Genomic DNA, 19,689 nt, shown 5'->3' on the forward strand with positions numbered 1-19,689 from the left:
TGAAAGTTTATTTTGCACTTGGTTAGCCTATAATAAATTTAGTTTAATCGTTTATCCAAGTGTGAGCAAACAAAGTTTGCACCTGAAAATATCTTCAGGACTGAGGAAAGGCAGTGCAACACCAGGCAACTCGGAGCAAAGGTGGACCAAGCTATCATCACTCCTATCTCAGTATCTCCCATAATGCAAAACACATCTTGCGGATATGTATAATGTTATGCATTAAAGGAAGGGCCACTACCCAGACCGGTTTCGACCTTTATTGAGGTCTGATCAGTGGGAGCCAGGCCCAGAGGTGGAGATACCAGGGCAGAAGCAATGGAAAGGTCATCTTTACTTATATATTTATTATAGTCTGACCAAGTGCAAAATAAACTTTCAACATCTTTCTCTAAATCCATAGTAATTTAATAATAAGGTGGCATACCTTTTGGCAACTCCTATAGGTAAAGATGACCTCTCCATTGCTTCTAACTTGGTATCTCCCCCTCTGGGCCTGACTCCCACTGACGAGACCTCAATAAAGGTTGAAACCTCAAAGCCACTCTTTGGGCAAAGAGTGGCTCTGAGGTGAGAGATGCCCAAAGTCACTCTATATAATCTTTTATGCTCAAAGCCACTCTAAATAATCCATACCAAACATATTAAATAATGTCATTTTGTACAGTTCTACGTTTCCTTCAGATTCAGCACACTTATTCACAAACTGTACTTCCTTTTGGTTTCTTTTTTTTTTCAAACAGAGTTCTGCAAGCATGCTGTTCATCATCTCTGCTAATCCTATCAGTTCATCACTGTCATAGTTGAATGGCACACTGATCACTTTCACTTTCCTCACAAACTTTACATTTTTTTAAGTAGAGTTTATTTTGAATGCAAATTAAACTTTTATAGTTTATGAAACTGTTTCTTAGCACCACCAACTTTTGTCACTTAAAGAACAATGAATCTCACAGTCTTGCTCTGAGCCCTGTTATATTTGTGAATATAATCGAGTCCCTTCTGATGACAACGACACACTGCATCTTCATCTCATTAATGACACCTCACAAAATATGGTGTCACCAGTGAATGGACATTTTTTCAATGCCCTTGGGGTTTTAAAAACTAAACCAACATTTCATACATAATGAAGAGTTTTCTTTGTTTAGTTTTTGCAACATTTCCTGTTTAGGAAAACAGTAGGCTCTTTCTGTGTGCTCAGCCATCATCACTAATAGAAACAATATTCATATTCTCATTCTCTCCATTCATATTATTTGTTCTAACACCACTAAAACTTTCTTGCTCTTTTACTCACATTCAAATCATCAATCATCATGATTATACCTTCCTCACAGAAAACAAATTTGTATATCCTCTCATACGCTCATCATAATAGGATCCAATACAGTGCTTTCTCTTATCTCAATTATTTATTACTTCTTTCTCCCTACTACTTTGCACTCACTTCTTTTGCACTCTTCCATTTGCTCCTCCATCAATCATCTGCCCTCATGATGCAGATGCTTCATCTTATCGTCAACATCACTAAGTGCTTTTTTTAACTGTTTCATTCTGTTAATTGCATTTGTTAGGTTACTGTTGCTTGTGATTAATTTCTTATCATTACTTGTATACTCTTTTGCTAATTATTCTATTTATTACCACTCAAAACCTGCTCTTGATTATCATTCTTCTAACCAATGGAATTCACCCTTCTTTCACTATTTATATTCATTCAACCATCACAAATCCATTAAGATATCTAGGAGAAAGTCTGTGGTTGATTGGCAGTGTGCTTTGGGATTCTGTATTCAATCTGCTGCTATTTAGCTTGTACATTAATGATATGGGATTTACTGAGTTCAAGTAATCAGAAGTATTCAATTGCTGAAGATATATATATATATATATCTTCAGCAATTGAATACTTGTATTATATATATATATATATATATATATATATATATATACACACACACACATACATATACACACACATGCCTACATGGGATTCGAACTCGCAGTCTCTTAGCTGGAAAGCGGATACACTAACCACTCAGCCAACCAGGCTGGCATATATATATATACACACACACACATACATTGCATAAAAAAAGACAGGGAAGAATAGCTTTCGGTTTAATGTGGTGAAGGGAAGGGCTGTGGGCTTTCAGAGGGAAAAGGTTGCTGGCTGTATGCTACATTGCTGAAATTGAATTGCAAGAGATTAGGGATTTAAGGATTGTGCTGTTTTTCTTTGTTATATATATATCTTGGGGGAAACCACACTCCTACCAGGCACGTCCCCTGGGTGGCAGATGGGGGGAAATCCAAATGGGTTGCTCTGAATAAAGAATAAAGAGCTGTGGACCAAAGAATGTAGCAGAGGCATGGCAAGCTGGCTACGTTATTATGGCAGTAACTTTCATGAGCAGGAGAAAGTCTACAAACTGAGATAGTGCTACTGCATACGAGACAACCGACGCACCTACTCAAAGACCACATAGAGTAGGTGAGAAATAGCAATGTGGTCAGCCAAGAATGTGAAACATGTAGCCACCCTCAATAATTTTACTAATTGCAATTTTCCACCGACCTGGAAAATTGCAATTAGTCCAGGAAAATTTAAAAAGACTGAAATGGAGTATTTTATGTTTATCAGAGACACATTGGTGCAGAGATGGATTCATGGATTTACCAGAAGGAAGACTGTACTTCTTAGGAAGAAAAGATAATATACACTGAGAAGGAGTTGCATTATTAATTGAAAAGAAACTTACACACTCAGTAATTGAAATAAACCCAGTGTCTCCAAGAATAATAACAGCCAAACTTCAAGCAAAAGAAAAAGGTCAAACAATTAAAATAATCCAAATATATGCACCAGACAGTAACCACTCAGAGGAAGAAATAGAAAATTTCTATGAAGAACTACAACAGGAAATAGATAATCCCAAAAATAGAGAACTCATGATAGTGATGGGAGATTTTAATGCTAAAATAGGACAGTTCACAGCAGACAAAAAAGATGTGATGGGGAAATTTGGATATGGAGAGATGACAGAGGGGAACAATTACTTACTCCACTTCTGTAAAGCAAATGATCTAATGATTACAAACACATTGTTCTATCAACGCCCTAATAATAGATATACATGGACATCCCCAGATGGTAATATAAAGAACTGTATAGACTATATCATCATAAACAAACAATGGAAAAGATCAGTAAACAATGTACGAACATTAAGAAGTTTTGATTTTGACACTGACCACGAAATATTAACTGCCAAAGTGAAGATAAAATTCAACAGGAAAAATAATATCAGAAAAGAAGAAAACACCAACCTATCAAAACTAAAAGATAGCTCAAGCAGAAGTCAATTTTTAGAACAGATGTGCTTGAAATGAAAACCCTCCATCTTCCAGAACAGCAGAAAATACTGGGAAGAAGGAAAAGAAACAGTGTTATCAATTGCAAAAGACACTCTAGGTTCCAAATCCAAAATAAACAAACAGTGGATAACCCAAGAAATCATAACTACCATAGAATAGAAAAGAGAGGCCAAGATAATTGTAAACCAACAAAACAATGAAGAGAATAGAGAAAAATACAGAGCACTAAAAAATAAAGTTGATAACCTATGCAAAAAAGCCAAAGAAAAATGGCTAGAAGAAAAAGATAAGAAATGCCAAGAAGCATACCAACAAAACAACCAAAAAGTCTTCCATGATACTGTAAGAGAAATTACAAAGGAATTCTCAGCAAAAGCAGTAACAATGATAAACAACAAGATGACTGAAACCGCGAATGTTGAATATATAAGAAAAATCTGGTCAAACCATTTTAAGACTATCTTCCACCAAGGAAACAAAACTACAATGCCAACAATAGAAGAAAATAATGATCACCCAAAAATTTTACAAGAAGAAGTTAGATATGCAATAAAACAGATGAAAAACAATAAAGCACCAGGCATTGATACTATCCCTACTGAACTGTAAATATGGAGGCAGCATATCAATAGAATATTTAACAACCTTTTCAATAAAATACTACAAACAGAAGAGATCCCAGATGACTGGATAACTGGAAAGATCATCCCAATATACAAGAAAGGAGACAAAAGAAACTGCAGAAATTACAGGCCAATCAATTTACTCCCTCACACCTATAAAATATTCATAAGAATTATACAAAATAGATTAAAAAACACCTATGAAGAAATGATAGGCATGGAACAAGCTGGTTTCCAAGGAAACTATTCAACAATAGACCACATTTTCACATTGCACCAACTAGCAGAGCTCAGCTGGGAAGACCATAAAGAATTATATTGTTGTTTTGTGGACTTTAAACAAGCTTTCAATAACATCGACAGAGAAATTCTTCTTAAAATTCTACTAGAAAAGCAATAGCCAAATATATAATACAGTTTCTGATAAAATATTACTCTAAGACAAATGCAATAATTAAAAAGGACACACTTACAACAGAACCCATAGAGATCCAAAAAGGAGTAATGCAAGGATGCCCATTATCCCCATGCCTATTCAACATATATCTAGAAGAAGTTGTAAAGAAGGCAATAGTGAATGAGCCTGGAATCAATGTCAATGGTTTAAACATAAATAACATGAAATATGCAGATGATCTCATCCTTCTTGCAAGAACCCCAAATGAACTACAAAAGTTGATCAACAAGCTAAACGAAACCTGTAAAACATATGACATGACAATAAATATACAAAAGACAAAAGTGATGAAAATAGGAAGGAACAGAACTACCATCTCAGCCAACTTAAATGGAGAACAAGTAGAACAAGTAGACAACTTCATATACCTTGGATCAAAACTATCAGAAACAATAGATGAACTCAAAACAATCAAACACAGTATAGCGATAGGATGGACCACCATGGGAAAATTACAGAAAATCTGGAAAACAAACAAGATATCTAAGCAAGCCAAAATCAAAGTATATAAAGCAATAATTATACCAACAGTCATCTATGGAGCAGAATAGTGGACAGTTAAAAAAAGAGAGGAGAAAAAACTGCTGGCATTTGAAATGAAATGCTTAAGAAAAATAAATAGAACAAGTTGGATAGAAAAGAAAACAAACATCACAGTCAGGAAATAACTATTGTATAAAAAGACAATAGAAAAAATTAGAAAACAACAACTGAGATGGTTTGGACACACTGTGCGCATGGACACAGATTTCCTAACGTCCTAATCAATACTTTTCCAACTGAAAAAAGAAGACCCAGAAGACCAAGAATTATCTGGCTGAAATTAATAAAGAACATCTCGGGATGCAGAACATATAAGGAACTTTTTCGAACAGGAAGGAATAGAGAAGACTGGAAGATCCTGCTCAAGAGAAGACTCAACCCATCTTAGATGGAAGAGAAGAAGAAGAAGATATATATATAATATACTAACACCTTTCATTCCCTTCCAGGGAGTAGGCGAGGTAATTTTTGCCCTATCTAACTTTTGGAAACTGAGTGAGAAGTTCAATCACCACTGTTAGCCTGAGATAGCTGATCCAAGAAAATCACTAATATTTTTAAGTGACATCCAGTGAAGAAACTGGCAAACAAGTGCTGCCACCTAGCATACCCTAATGCTAATATGATATATCATTGTCTGAAATAGTGTAGGTTTTATACTCAATTTTTTTTTAGTTTAGAGGGCAAAGAAAACCAACTTTGTGAGAGAAAAAACAGGCTTACCTGTGTCACAAAGTTGGTTTTCTTTGCCCTCTAAACTAAAAAAAATTGAGTATAAAACCTACACTATTTCAGACAATGATATATCATATTAGCATTAGGGTATGCTAGGTGGCAGCACTTGTGTGCCTGTTTCTTCACTGGAACCGGTTGAAGAAATGCTTATAAAAAGTTCCTCTAGCTGGCAACTATAATTGAAATTAGGTCTTTCTTTGGATGGCCTAACTGAGGAAGCAAATGCTACTTCCACTGAGCTACACAGGTCATTGTTATTTTTGCAATGCATGCATACATATATATCTGATCCAAAAAGTTTAAAAAGGTTGCAAGACATATAGTATATCAATGCTGTGTGGACACTGATATGTTTTAGATGGACTGTGAATTAGGATTCAGAAGTCATACTGTAAAGCTGGCTAGAATAGCTCATTTGATTGTTGTTGACGATCACAATAACATGCAGGGATGGGAAGATTACTATTCCTCTTTGTAAACCATTAGTGTAGCTCTATCTGCCATATTTTTTTGACATATTTCTACTGACTAGGATGTTGGTAGAACAGTGAAGTGCTCCTTGTGAGGATGGAATGATTTGTGGGTAACAAAAATAAAATGGTTGATAGGCAGAAAAGGAGAGGAATATGAGTTACCTAAATGGTTTTACAGAATTGAGATATAGGAATTTTTCAGTACTTAACTATGTGAGACAAACTAGGGATTATTCCTGGAAATTGATTAAGATTGCAGTCAGCAAAGATATGAGGGCAGGATTTTTTTGTTTGGAGAGTGGTGAATGATTGGAATTGGTTTTCAGAGTTGACTATGAGTACTCTGTCAGTTAATGAATTTCAGGACGAGCTATGACAGGTATTGTGCAAATAATTGTTAGCTTGAAATGCTAAAAGGTCAAAGGGTCTTCCATAAAAAGTCCATGGACTTCATAGAGGTGCCATATAATAATAAAGATATCATACCTTCACATTCCATTTATTCACCTTCTCAATATAATCATCTTCAAGATTCCTTTCTTCTTCTTCTCCTCAAGTCACATATGCTTCACTCTATATTATAGTATCCTTAAAAAATCCACACTACTTTACATGATCTAGACATCGATTAAGCACTACTCCCCACAATAACTTCATTTTTACTACCACTAACTACTCTTACATTTACCAGCAATAGTAAATGTAAGAGTAGTTAGTGTCTTCTTCTCCTTCCTATCATGGATTTCCTGTTCCAGTCTCATACCATCACTTTCTTGGTCTTCCAATTCTTCTTTTTCAATTTAGGAGTTCAAACCATTTTTGTTTATATTACTTATATAGTAGTTAATTAGCTTTATATTCAGGAAATGTAAAATTTCTTCAATTTGTTTTATGGTCCACTTGATATATCCAACTGCTCTTCTGAGAAATTTCATCTCTGCTGTTTGAATCTGCTTTTCATTCTTCATTTTTATGGTCAATGTTTTGCTTCCATATAATAAAGCTGGGTTAGACAGGAAGTGATATATTATTATTATTATTAGTAGTAGTAGTAGTAGTAGTAGTAGTATGTGATACCCTCCAGGGAGTCCAAAGGCTCATCGAGGGAGGGCATGTATTCTAGAACCCTCCATCTCCACTAACTACAATGAACTGCAACTACCTTCAACATTTACACAACGCCTTCTGTCGCTGACCACCACCACTAGTATTTTCACAGGCAATCATAAACATCCCTGGAGAGCAGATATGCTAACCACTCAGCCAACCAGCCCGGTATTTTTTTTTTTTATTTAAAATTTGCATAAATACAACCAAATAACACACAAAAATATATACACACACACTTGCACTATCATAGACCTAATAAATTTCGAATTTTTTTTTTTTTTTCAGTATTACACACACACATACACACACAAAGAATGATGATGATGATGATGATGACAGAATTCAAAATAGGGCATGATTGATCATGCCTTGGTATTCACAGCAGCATTTAAAGATGTATGCAGAATGGCATTAAATAAGTTATGCCCTTCTGGCCAACAAAACTATAAAGAAATACAGAAAGTGAATTCTTGTGGTGAGCAAAGATTAAAATTCTCTAGTTTGCAAGAGCTAATTGGCGAGTGACTTTTACTACATTTGGTGCTGAAATGCAAACTGAGGGAGGAGGATGAACAATATTCCAGGTATGTTGCACTCTGACTTGTATGAGCTTCCAGAGCCAAAGTGAGACACCAACTTCTCAGTGAAGGTCAATAGGTTGTAATTCCTGTTGCACCTGATCCAAAACACAGAATTTTTCCATGATAGCATGCATGGGTCCAGTGGCACGGTGCATTATTGTCTGTCTTGAATGGATGATGAATTCATTGTCTCTCAACCTATTTGAACAACTTTAGGATTTTCTGGAACAGGCTGTGAGATGTATCAACTCTGCATTCTCTGTCCCCATTCAGAGAGGTAGGATACTTTGCAGACATCATCACAGCTATAGATACACACCAGGGGCGAATGCTGGTCTTGAAATTCACGCTTGCTCTTGTATCATTCAGGGAGTGAGAGGTGTGATTGAAGTCTAATTCGCAGAATAATGAATTATTGACCATTCAAAACTATATATAGGTAACCCTCGTATAACGCAGTACTTATACAATGCGGTTTCGATATAACGCGATCTACCAATTGTAGTAACTGTTGTCGAACATGGTACTTATACAACACGGTTTCGATATAAGACAATCTACAAACTATAGTAACAATTTATTTTTTTATATATTTTTCAACGCGCGTCTTAAAAATCAAATTTTATCTTCGTTGAATTTGTGTCTGCCTGTATCATGCATGTAGTTATAAGTAGCAAATTTATATTAGGGGAAATACCCCTTAGCACGCATGTATCAATTGTTTACCATATAAAGTATTTATTGTTGAAAATTGTCTTCGTTTACTGCCAAGAAAGTGCAGTAAAAATCATAAGTGCGTTAATCTCAAGATGAGGACTTTATTTTTTAGTGAGTTACATAGAATATGTAATGCTTTTTTTATGTAAAAAAATATTTTTATAGTAATGGCCATTTAGAGCACTTTTGTGATATGGTTGAAAAAGAAATTAGTGAATTAATTGATGGAACATCTTCTCTCTGACAGGGAAGGAGTTGGAACTGGTTGAGGAAGCCAAGTGCTACTGGCTAGACTTAGTTGGGCTTTCTTCAACCAAGAGGATTATAATAATGCACATTTTAATATTAGCTATAAGTATGGTACGTTATATATGAAATATACAAATCATCTTTAAATATCCTATCTTTTGTTTTAGCACAAAAGTGCTAAAGTAAAGAATGTAGTAATGTATTCTATGTTCTCCTTCAAAGTTTTTAGCTTAAAATTTGATATTTTTTGATAATATTTGATATTTTTGATTATCTAAACAACCAACAAATTGAAGAATGATGATAAATAACAAGGTCTTGCTTTACATCTACTTCTAAATGGAAAAGAATGAGGTGGTCACATTGCACTCAGATATTCTGAATAAGTCTTTCACAAACATAGAAGGACAGCTGTCATCACAGACTATACTGACAGGATGGGAATGTATGTGACCATTAAGAGGAACTGCCACATACTTCCCAAAACAAAATATGTTTTGTGTATTCAAACCCTCTCCCATCCCACAAAATGATTCATTGTGCTTTCAACGAAATAAAAGCTGCATAACAGTGAATGGCTTAAGCATGAATGCACAAATGCCTGTAATAAGCTAGTGGGAGGTGGGAGGGAAATGGTCATGTTTGTTCACTCAAGTAAGACAATCAGGACTAAAAAGGAAGTTTGCATCACTATTCAGCACAAACTGGCAAAAAAAAGTGAAGAGGAATTGAAGGAGCTGAATATATCCAGACAGATAGAAAACGTATACCTATCACAAACTATCAAAACATGCAGCTTTCAGTAATCTGTTATGGTTAGTGAAGTCACTGCAGTTTGCAGCAGTGAGAGCTGACTGACTGAGCGATATGAAAATGACATACAAACCCAGAGACCTTGTACGATTTGCAGCTGCATTTGCTGAGGCCTTCCTACCCTTAGAAAAAACACCCTGGAATATATGAGACTGGAGATGTCATTACAATATTTCATACTTTGGTAAAACAGGCTAGTCATATGAAGCAGATGAAAAAAAAAGCAGAAACTGCCAATTTATAGAAAAATTAGGTCCCTCCCCTCAGTTCCTGCTTTAGACAACTCTAATGAAGTCAGATGAAAAGAGCTTTATATATATATATATATATATATCACACAAGAGAGGTATAAGAATCTATAGCACACTGGTGCTGTGTGTGTGAGGTGTAGATGAGGGTTTATTATTATTATTATTATTATTATTATTATTATAATTACATAACACCTCCAGGGAGTCCAAAGACTCATCAACTGCAACTACCTTCATCATCTACACCAATGCCATCTACCGCCACCCACCCCTAGTATTTTCACAGACAAACATCCATGCCTACGTGAGATTTGAACCCGCTGCCTTTTGGCTGGAGAGCGGATATGCTAACCACTCGGCCAACCAGGCCAGCTATAATAAATAATGTAAATTATTACATTATTAATAATGTAATAATAATAATTATTATTATTATTATTACATAGCACCTCCAGGGAGTCCAAGGACTCGTCGAGGGAGGGCACCTACTCCACACCTCTCTGTCACCACCACTCAACTGCATTCATCATCCACACCAATGCCATCTACCACCAACCACCACTACTACTAGTATTGTTTACAAACATCCATACCCATACCCACGGCGGGATTCGAACCCACAGCCTTTGCTGAGGGCTTCCTACCCTTAGAAAACAAGCCCTCAGTAAATGGGTTGAGAAAGAAGAAACCTATTGACATTCTTCTTAAAGAGCTGTAGGTTGACATTGTTGGGAAACACATCATGAAGAAGGCTGTTCCAGAGGACACAGGTAGATGGAATAAATAAGAAAGAAGAAAGGCAGATTCAATGAGTTTGAAATTGTACTGTGAAGTGATATTGGACAGCAGCTGCTCTTTTTTTGACAGGCCTAACAGCAAGTGAAGGAATAATGTTTGTCAATTCATTGGAGCACTGACCATCGAAATACCTGTAGAAGAGACACAGAGCTGAAACAACCTGTAAGGGAAGGGTCAGCTATGAGACAAATTGCTCTTCTCTGGAGCACACCAAGAAGGAGGTTTTAGGTTCACCACCCCAAATAGGTGTACAATATTCTAAGAATGGGTGGATTTGGGATTTATATAGTGTTAATAGCTGGCTGGGTTGGTGTAAAATAGCTTCTTCAGCAGAAAAGAATGCCTAGTTTTTTAGAAGCTGAGGAGGCTAATGATGTGATGTGATGTGATGTGATGCCAAGAGAGGTTGGAGGTAAATATCAGTTCAAGGATGTATAACTGAGGATGAGGGAAGATGAACTGAGAACCTTTATGCAAAAGAAAAGACAGGGCTGCATTTTAGAAGCATTGAAGGTAACCAGGTGACTGGAATTGTAAGACATAATGTCAAAATCAGTACAACATGATTCAGTACTTGCGAACAACAGTGAATCTGAAATTTTGAATTTTGATCTCATTAGAATAGTTGAGTAACATTCAATTAATTCTGTATATTATTCTGTAGTTTCTAGTTTGTTTGTTTTTTTAATATGATGCATCCCCAAAAAAGGAAAAGCAATAAAGTACTGTTAACCTGTAGGATTTATTTGTTAAAGTAAATTAAGCAATTTGATTGTGAATTTCCTGTTTAAAAATGTCTGTTTTACATTGTGAAAGCTGTTTTACTGTTTTACATACATTGTAAAGGAAAAGTAGTATGACCAAAAAGGTCTCTCTCTCTGGCAGGGTTATCCAAAAAAAAAAAAAAAAAGACGTCACTTCTGGGTGATCCTTGTCATCTGTCTGGAAGTTGAGAGAATGTGGTTGGAAAAACTGTGAGAACTAGATTTTTGATTATGGTAGTGAATTAAATAGAATGGAGTGCCAGAAGGAGTGGTGAATGGACTGTTAGTGAATGAATTTAAGAGAAGGCATAAGCACTGTGTAAATTGGAATAGGATCTCAATCCAAAGAGGACTTATTCAGATACCTCCTCCTAAGGATTCAAATAAGTCCTATGAGGAGAAGGTAACTAATAATAGTGTTTAGTAACAGATCAACAAAATTATTAACTTGCCTGACTGAGATCATTATATACAGTACACATCTGAAGACACTGATCAAGTTGTGTTTTTCTCTGTGACCATAAAACTTCTAAATTTCTTTTCTTATCATGTAAAGATTCCATATACTGCTCAACAACAGAACATGTTTGTTTTGCAGCATGCTGCATATGAGCTGGTCGAGAATCTCCCATGCTATGAGTACCCACTTCACATAATTTTGCAAGTAAAGACTGGCCTTCACTGAGAGTATGCATAGAGGCTTCCAGAATACCTATAAATAATAAAGAAATTAAATATCACTAGCAATAAAAAAACAGAATAATCATCATTAAAAATACAACTCACTTGTACACTATAAGCCAAATAATGATTAAAAAATAAACAAAAACTGTTTGATATTTTACAATTTATTCATACTGCAGTTGACTCTCATTTCAGAAAAATAGTAGGGACTAAAGAAATAGTAGTCCCGACATATTTGCCGCAGTGTGAATTTCCTTTAGAAGAGCATTATGCCTATAAGGATTTGATTGGGATGTTTGGGTATTTATTTAGTTTTTATGTGACTTGTACCCATGAAAGGTTGGCAACCTATAACACATTAGAAATCATGGAAGTGAAGGATTTTTGTTATTTTAATTAATTTTTAAATATTCTATATTTATCTTTATTTTTTTACATTATCCGGAAGTCCTCTCTAAAGACCAAACTTATAAATTTAATAAGTGACACTTCTCGTGGAAAGGCTTAGATGTTAGTTATACATTCTTACTAAATAGCTTAAGGAAATTACAACATATAATAGAATATACATTAAAATAAATTTTAATACACTTCCAATATTTTGGCAACATCACTTTACCATTATCACAGGAACTTAAATACAAGATACATGCATGCAAGCACAACACACAGTAAATGAGAAATGAAGCAGAAAAGTATTCTTTCTTCTAAAAGTCCTGCCCATAGCGGGCAATTTGGTATTCTTGGCTGATTGGGGCTGAAGGTCTTCTGATATAGGTTTCCCAAATTTGGGGCAGTCTCATGCAACCAAATTTGTTTAGGTTTGGATTGTTTTTTAGGGCTGAGGTTGATTCCATGAATAGCCTTTCGTATTTGAATTTACTACAGTGTATTATCGTGGCTTTCTTCCACCGTATTCTATGGCGGGAATCCAGCGCATGGTCTGCAAGACCAGAGTGGCTGTATTGGTGAAACCGAATGTAGTCCTTGTGTTCTGAAATTCTGATATTAGCTGTCCTGCCTGTTTGGCCAAAGTAGTACAGCTTACAGCTGTAAGGGACTTGGTATACACCAGGTAGGTCTAGGGAGGGGAGGTTGGTCTTTAGTGGAGCGGAAAAGGGATCCCAATTTTTTATAAGGTCTGTAACAAGAAGTTAAGTCATGTTTTTTTAGGATTTTTGTAATTTTTTTCCGAGGTGCCTCAGATATAGGGAATGGTGATGGATTTAGAGTAATCCTTGTTGTGAAAGGGGGGGTTGGTTGTGGTTTATTGGTTTCAATATTTTTCGGGGGGTAGCCATTGGCTAAGAAAATGTTGAGAATGTGGTTTAATTCTGTGGTTAGTGCATTGTCATTTGAACAGATAAATTTAGCCCTGTTGTGTAGTGTCTTAATGACTTCATATTGTTGTGAGGGGGGGGAATTGTTAGTGAATGTATCTGCCTGTATGGGTGGGTGTTCTATAAACTGAGAAAACCAAGGTTCCATCAGGCTGGCAGGTGACTAGTGTGTCTAAGAAAGGAAGGCAGTTGTTTTTTTCTTCTTCCAGGGTGAACTTGATTCTGGGGGTGTTGGTTGTTTAAGTGTGTTAGGAAAGAGAGGAGTGCATCGGAGCCATGTGGCCACATAGCAAACACATCATCAACATAGCAAAGCCATATGGTTGGTTTTTGTGGGACAGAGAGTTTAAGGCTTTCTCTTCAAAAGTCTCCATATAAAAGTTGCCCAAGGGTGGGGAGAATGGAGAACCCATGGCTGTCCCCTCTATTTGTTTGTAGAATTTTCCTTGCTAAACAAAATAGCCTGAGTTCATTGTGAACTGAAATAGGGCTGTGATATTGGGAGGAAATTTAGCTTGGATTAGCTCTAAGGATTCTTTGAGTGGGACATTTGTGAATAGGGAGGAGACATCAAACCTGACCATTATGTCAGTGTGTTTGAGTGTAAGGTTTTCTATGCTGGCTTTGAAGTGGGCTGAGTTTTTTTTATGTGTGAAGGGCTTTGGCCAAATGTTTAGCTATTTTGTATGTGGGGGAATCAATGCCATCCGCTATGGGACGTAATGGCACATTTTCTTAATGTATTTTTGGGAGTCCATATATACGGGGGGGGGGGGGATATGGATGGGGGCTATGTTGATGATGTGTTTGCTATTTGGCCACATGGTTCCAATGCACTCCTCTCCTTCCTAACACACTTAAACAACCAATACCCCAGAATCAAGTTCACCCTGGAAGAAGAAAAAAACAACTGTCTTCCTTTCTTAGACACACTAGTCACCTGCCAGCCTGATGGAACCTTGGTTTTCTCAGTTTATAGAAAACCCACCCATACAGGCAGATACATTCACCAACAATTCCCCATCCTCACCTCACAACAATATGGAGTCATTACGACACTACACAACAAGGCTAAACTTATCTGTTCAAATGACAATGCCCTAACCACAGAACTAAACCACATTCTCAACACTTTCTTAGCCAATGGCAATTTCCCTATATCTGAGGCACCTCAGAACAAATTACAAAAATCTTAAAAAATTTTGACTTAACTTCTTGTTACAGACCTTATAAAAAATTGGGATCCCTTATCCACTCAACTAAAGACCAACCTCCCCCGCTAGACCTACCTGGTGTATACCAAGTCCCTTGCAGCTGTAAGCTGTCCTACTTTGACCAAACAGGAAGGACAGCTAATATCAGAATTTCAGAACACAAGGACTAGATCTGGTTTCACCAATACAGCCACTCTGGTCTTGCAAACCATGCGCTGGATTCCCGTCATAGAATATGGTGGAAGAAAGCCGCAATAATACACCACAGTAAATTCAAATACGAAAGGCTATTCATGGAATCAACCTCAGCCTTAAGAAACAATCCAAACCTAAACAAATTTGGTTGCATGAGACTGCCCCAAATTTGGGAAACCTACATCAGAAGACCTTCAGCCCAATCGGCCAAGAATACCAACATTGCCCGCTAGGGGGGGGCACCATCAGGACATTTAGGAGAAAGAATAGCTTCCTGCTTCGTTCCTCATTTATTGTGTGTTGTGCTTGCGTGCACGTGTCTTGCATTTAAGTCCCTGTGATAATGGCAATGTGACGTTTCCAAAATATTGGAAGTGTATTAAAATTTATTTTAATGTATATTCTATTGTACGTTGTAATTTCCTTAAGCTATTTAGAAGAATTAATAAGTGAGACTTTATACTTTATGACTTTATACTCGTAGCCTCTACTTGAGAAAGCTTGCAGGAACTCCTCAACTGAGTAATTAACTTCTTTCATGTTCGAGGCCTAAACATCAATGTGACAAAGTTGAGTTATGCTCTATTGTCCCCTCAGGTAGAGATGAGAAATTGAAGATTGAGAACTTTGAGTTTCTCCTATATGACATGTCCTTGCATTCTATCTCAGTTCTAGAGCAGTGGAGATACCTTAGTGTTCTCTTCTTTCTGATAGACTGTTCCTCTTTTCCATCCATTCTAGGATCTTTTCTCTCTTCTTTCAATAAAGCTCCACTTAAACCTCAACCGATGTTCTTCATTCTGAATTAATTCCTTCTTCCTAGACTCTACCATAAGTTAGTAGTCCTAAATAAAGTATCTCTCTCAGTACTGTCTCGGATTGATGTAGCAGCTCGCCCAGCAGCCTGTTGAAAGTTTATTTTTCACTTGGTTAGAATATAATAAATTTAGTTTAATCCTTTATCCAAGTGTGAGCAAACAAAGTTTGCACCTGAAAGTATCTTCAGGACTGGGGTAAGGTGGTACATCACCAGGCGACTCCTTGCAAAGGTGGAGTAAGCTACCAACACTCCTATCTCAGTATCTCCCATAATGCAAAACACATGTCCTTGCAGATATGTATAATGTTATGCATTAAGGGAAGGGCCACTACCCAGACTAGTTTTGACCTTTATTGAGGTCTCTTCAGTGGGAGCCAGGCCCAAGTAAAGATACCAAGGCAGAAGCATTAGCAAGGTCATCTCCTCCTATAGGAGCTGCCAAACAGTGTGCCACCTTTTTATTAAATTACTCTGGATTTAGAGAAAGATGTTGAAAGTTTATTTTTCACTTGGTCAGACTATAATAAATTTAGTTTAATCCTTTATCCAAGTGTGTGCAAAAAAAGTTTGCGCCTGAAAGTATCTTCAAGACTGGGGTAGAGTAGTACATCACCGGGCGACTCCTTGCAAAGGTGGAGTAAGCTACCAACACTCCCATAATGCAAAACACATCTCCTTGCGGATATGTATAATGTTATGCATTAAGGGAAGGGCCACTACCCAGACTAGTTTCAACCTTTATTGAGGTCTCTTCAGTGGGAGTAATTTAATAAAAAGGTGGCACACCGTTTGGCAGCTCCTATAGGAGGAGATGACCTTGCTAATGCTTCTGCCTTGGTATCTCTACTTGGGCCTGGCTCCCACTGAAGAGACCTCAATAAAGGTCGAAATTAGTCTGGGTAGTGGCCTTCCCTTAATGCATAACATTATACACATCCACAAGGAGATGTGTTTTGCATTATGGGAGATACTGAGATAGGAGTGTGGGTAGCTTACTCCACCTTTGCAAGGAGTCGCCTGGTGATGGTGATGTACCACTTTACCCCAGTCCTGAAGATACTTTCAGGCGCAAACTTTGTTTGCACACACTTGGATAAAGGATTAAACTAAATTTATTATAGTCTGACCAAGTGAAAAATAAACTTTCAACATCTTTCTCTAAATCCAGAGTAATTTAATAAAAAGGTGGCACACTGTTTCGCAGCTCCTATAGGAGGAGATGACCTTGCTAATGCTTCTGCCTTGGTATCTTTACTTGGGCCTGGCTCTCACTGAAGAGACCTCAATAAAGGTCAAAACTAGTCTGGGTAGTGGCCCTTCCCTTAATGCATAACATTATACATATCTGCAAGGAGATGTGTTTTGCATTATGGGAGATACTGAGATAGGAGCGTTGGTAGCTTACTCCACCTTTGCAAGGAGTCGCCCGGTGATGTACCACTTTACCCCAGTCCTGAAGATACTTCCAGGCGCAAACTTTGTTTGCACACACTTGGATAAAGGAATAAACTAAATTTACCAGCAGCCTGTTCATGGTTATGTCTTCTTCATGATGTGCTACTATCATTTTTCCATGCTACCTAAGACCATGGAGGTCTTATGATTCCCTTGTTACAATGGTGCCTAGATTACATCTGACCAGATTACAGAAATTTTCTCTCACCACTTCAGAAGTATGTTCTACCTCTAGAATGAATATGTATTGATCACCATACCTCTGGATGGGTGCTTGAGCGAAGGATGCCGATTACCACTGCTTCAGCTGTATAAAGGAGATGAGCTTTAAGTTGTATCATTCAGCTGACTGAGCTGCATTACAAAAATCTAAATACATTCCCTCTCAGCATCAATGGATCAAGGATAGAACTTGCTTCCTGCCTGGTTTTGAATCTCATCTCTCATCTCATCTTCTTTTACCCTCTTTTACCTTGTGGTGTTGAGGTTTATTAATCATCAGACCTCAAACTGTTCACAGAATAAGGTGGTCAGCCCTATGCTCCAGTGCATCCTATGTTCTGTAGTGTTGAGTTCTCAAGGCCAGTTTGCCTGCTTTGTGGGATGAAAACCCCCAGGATAAACTGGGGGAAAAAACCCTACTGTCCACACCCAAGACCGGCTAACTTGGCTATGGCTGAGGAAGATCCTTCAGCTCCTCATGTCACCAACAGGAATCGAACCTAGGACACTCCTTCCCCAGGCATATGGTTGTGAAGTGCACAGCTAGGCTAACTGCATGGACCTGGTTTTGAATATAAAGATTTAATTAGGAAAAAAATCAATGCTCTGCTAACTTGAACTCACACAACTCAGAGAAGAAGTGATGATAAGAACTGCAGTGCAGGCTATCAGAGTAGAAACTTTGGCTCATATTGCTCAGTGTTGTTATCATACACATGGAGTATATGTCAGAAGATGGTGCAATAGTGAGGGTTAATAGGTTGAAGAACAAAATTTGGATAACAGCAATAGAACCCCCAGTATAAGACTAACATTGGATTAAGGAAGCCTGACCTTATAGTAGAGAGAGGACAAGAGTTAGTTGTTAATGATGTACAAATTGTGGGTGCTGGGTGATATACCATCCTCCATCATGAGAAAGCTGTCTACTATGCTAAAAACCATGATTTACTTTGCCCATTTCAGGAAGAACACCACATCATACCAAAATTTATCTCTGCAACTGTATCCTTTAAAAGAGTAGGTGTCAACAGAGTTATATGGACTTGCTAAGTTTTGAATTCTATTGGGTTGATTTCAAGATACTCTCTTTGCATGCCTTGCAAGGCACACCAGTGGCATGGAGGATTTACCAGGGAATGACTTCTCGAATCCCAACAATATCCTGTGGATCACATAGGATATTGCTGGGGGGGGGGCTTAGGCTGTTTTCAGTGTGAAGTTAGAAAAATAAAAAATAAATAATCTCCAATAAATGGGACATGAAGTAGCTTAAAATGAAATTTTACACTGGGCAATGAAATTCATCTCATACCTAAAGATAGTTACCAACATGGATGTTGGTGACTTTTGAATCCACAGTCTGTTGGTTAGGGAGATATAATAACTACTCCAGATTGACATATTCATCATCATCATCATCACAAACCATGGGCTCACTGCACATTGGTGTCTGATGCTTCTTTCACTATCTTCGTCCATCTTTCTTTGTCCAGTGCATAGTGTTATAGTTTCTGTACACCCATTCCACACCAGACCTTTATGTCTTCTATCCATTCTCTGTATGGTCTACCTCTTCTGTTTACACCATCCATAATACCAAACATGGATGTCTTTATCTTCCGGTCTTCACTCTTTCTGCAGATGTGTCTAAATAATTGCAATTTATTTAGACACATCTGTATAACACACAGTTATCTTCCTTTTTATAATCTTCTGTATTAGATTTTCCTTTGGTTGTATCTTCCAATAGAGCTCTTTGTTTGTAATTTTCTGTACCCATCCTATTCTTAGAATCTTCCTGTAACAAGTTCTTTCAAATGCCAAAATTCTTTTTCTTGATTCCTTATTTATCATCTACGTTTCAGATCCATACGGTACAATGCTAAAGATGCAGGTTTCCAGCACTCTGTTTTGTTTTGTTTGCAGGCTGATCACTTTACTTTTCCAGATATTATCCATCGCCTTCAGATTTTTCTTCCCTTTTGCAATCCTGATCTTTATTTCTTTTTTATTTACAGTCCAAATCATATGTCATTTTACTTCCCAAATATGTGAATTATTCTACATTTTCTATATCAATTCCATCCACTTGCATCTTTTGTTTCATGTCCTTCTCACCAAATGCCATTGTCTTTGTTTTTTCCAAGTTCATGACAAGTACAAATCTCTTTCCTTCCTCATTTAACAGTTTCAATGTTTTTTGTAGTTCTCTTTTGTCTTCTTCAATAATTACAATGTCATCTGCAAATCTCAGATTGTTA

General features: G+C 37.0%; 1 protein-coding gene across 3 annotated transcripts in view; it reads right to left on the bottom strand.

Moving 5' to 3' along the window:
- Positions 1-19,689, bottom strand: part of LOC150104992 (uncharacterized) — a 768,027-nt gene that overhangs the window by 627,211 nt on the left and 121,127 nt on the right. For all 3 annotated transcript variants that reach the window (XM_090395452.1, XM_090395451.1, XM_090395453.1), the window contains exon 5: positions 11,948-12,207. In XM_090395452.1, coding sequence (XP_090251578.1) covers positions 11,948-12,207 — 260 coding nt within the window. The remainder of the gene's footprint in view (positions 1-11,947; positions 12,208-19,689) is intronic.

This window comes from Typopeltis vanoorti, chromosome 7 (genome assembly GCF_054136105.1).
Source record: "Typopeltis vanoorti isolate ZY-2024b chromosome 7, IOZ_Tvanoo_1.0, whole genome shotgun sequence".
Classification (NCBI taxonomy): domain Eukaryota; kingdom Metazoa; phylum Arthropoda; class Arachnida; order Uropygi; family Thelyphonidae; genus Typopeltis; species Typopeltis vanoorti.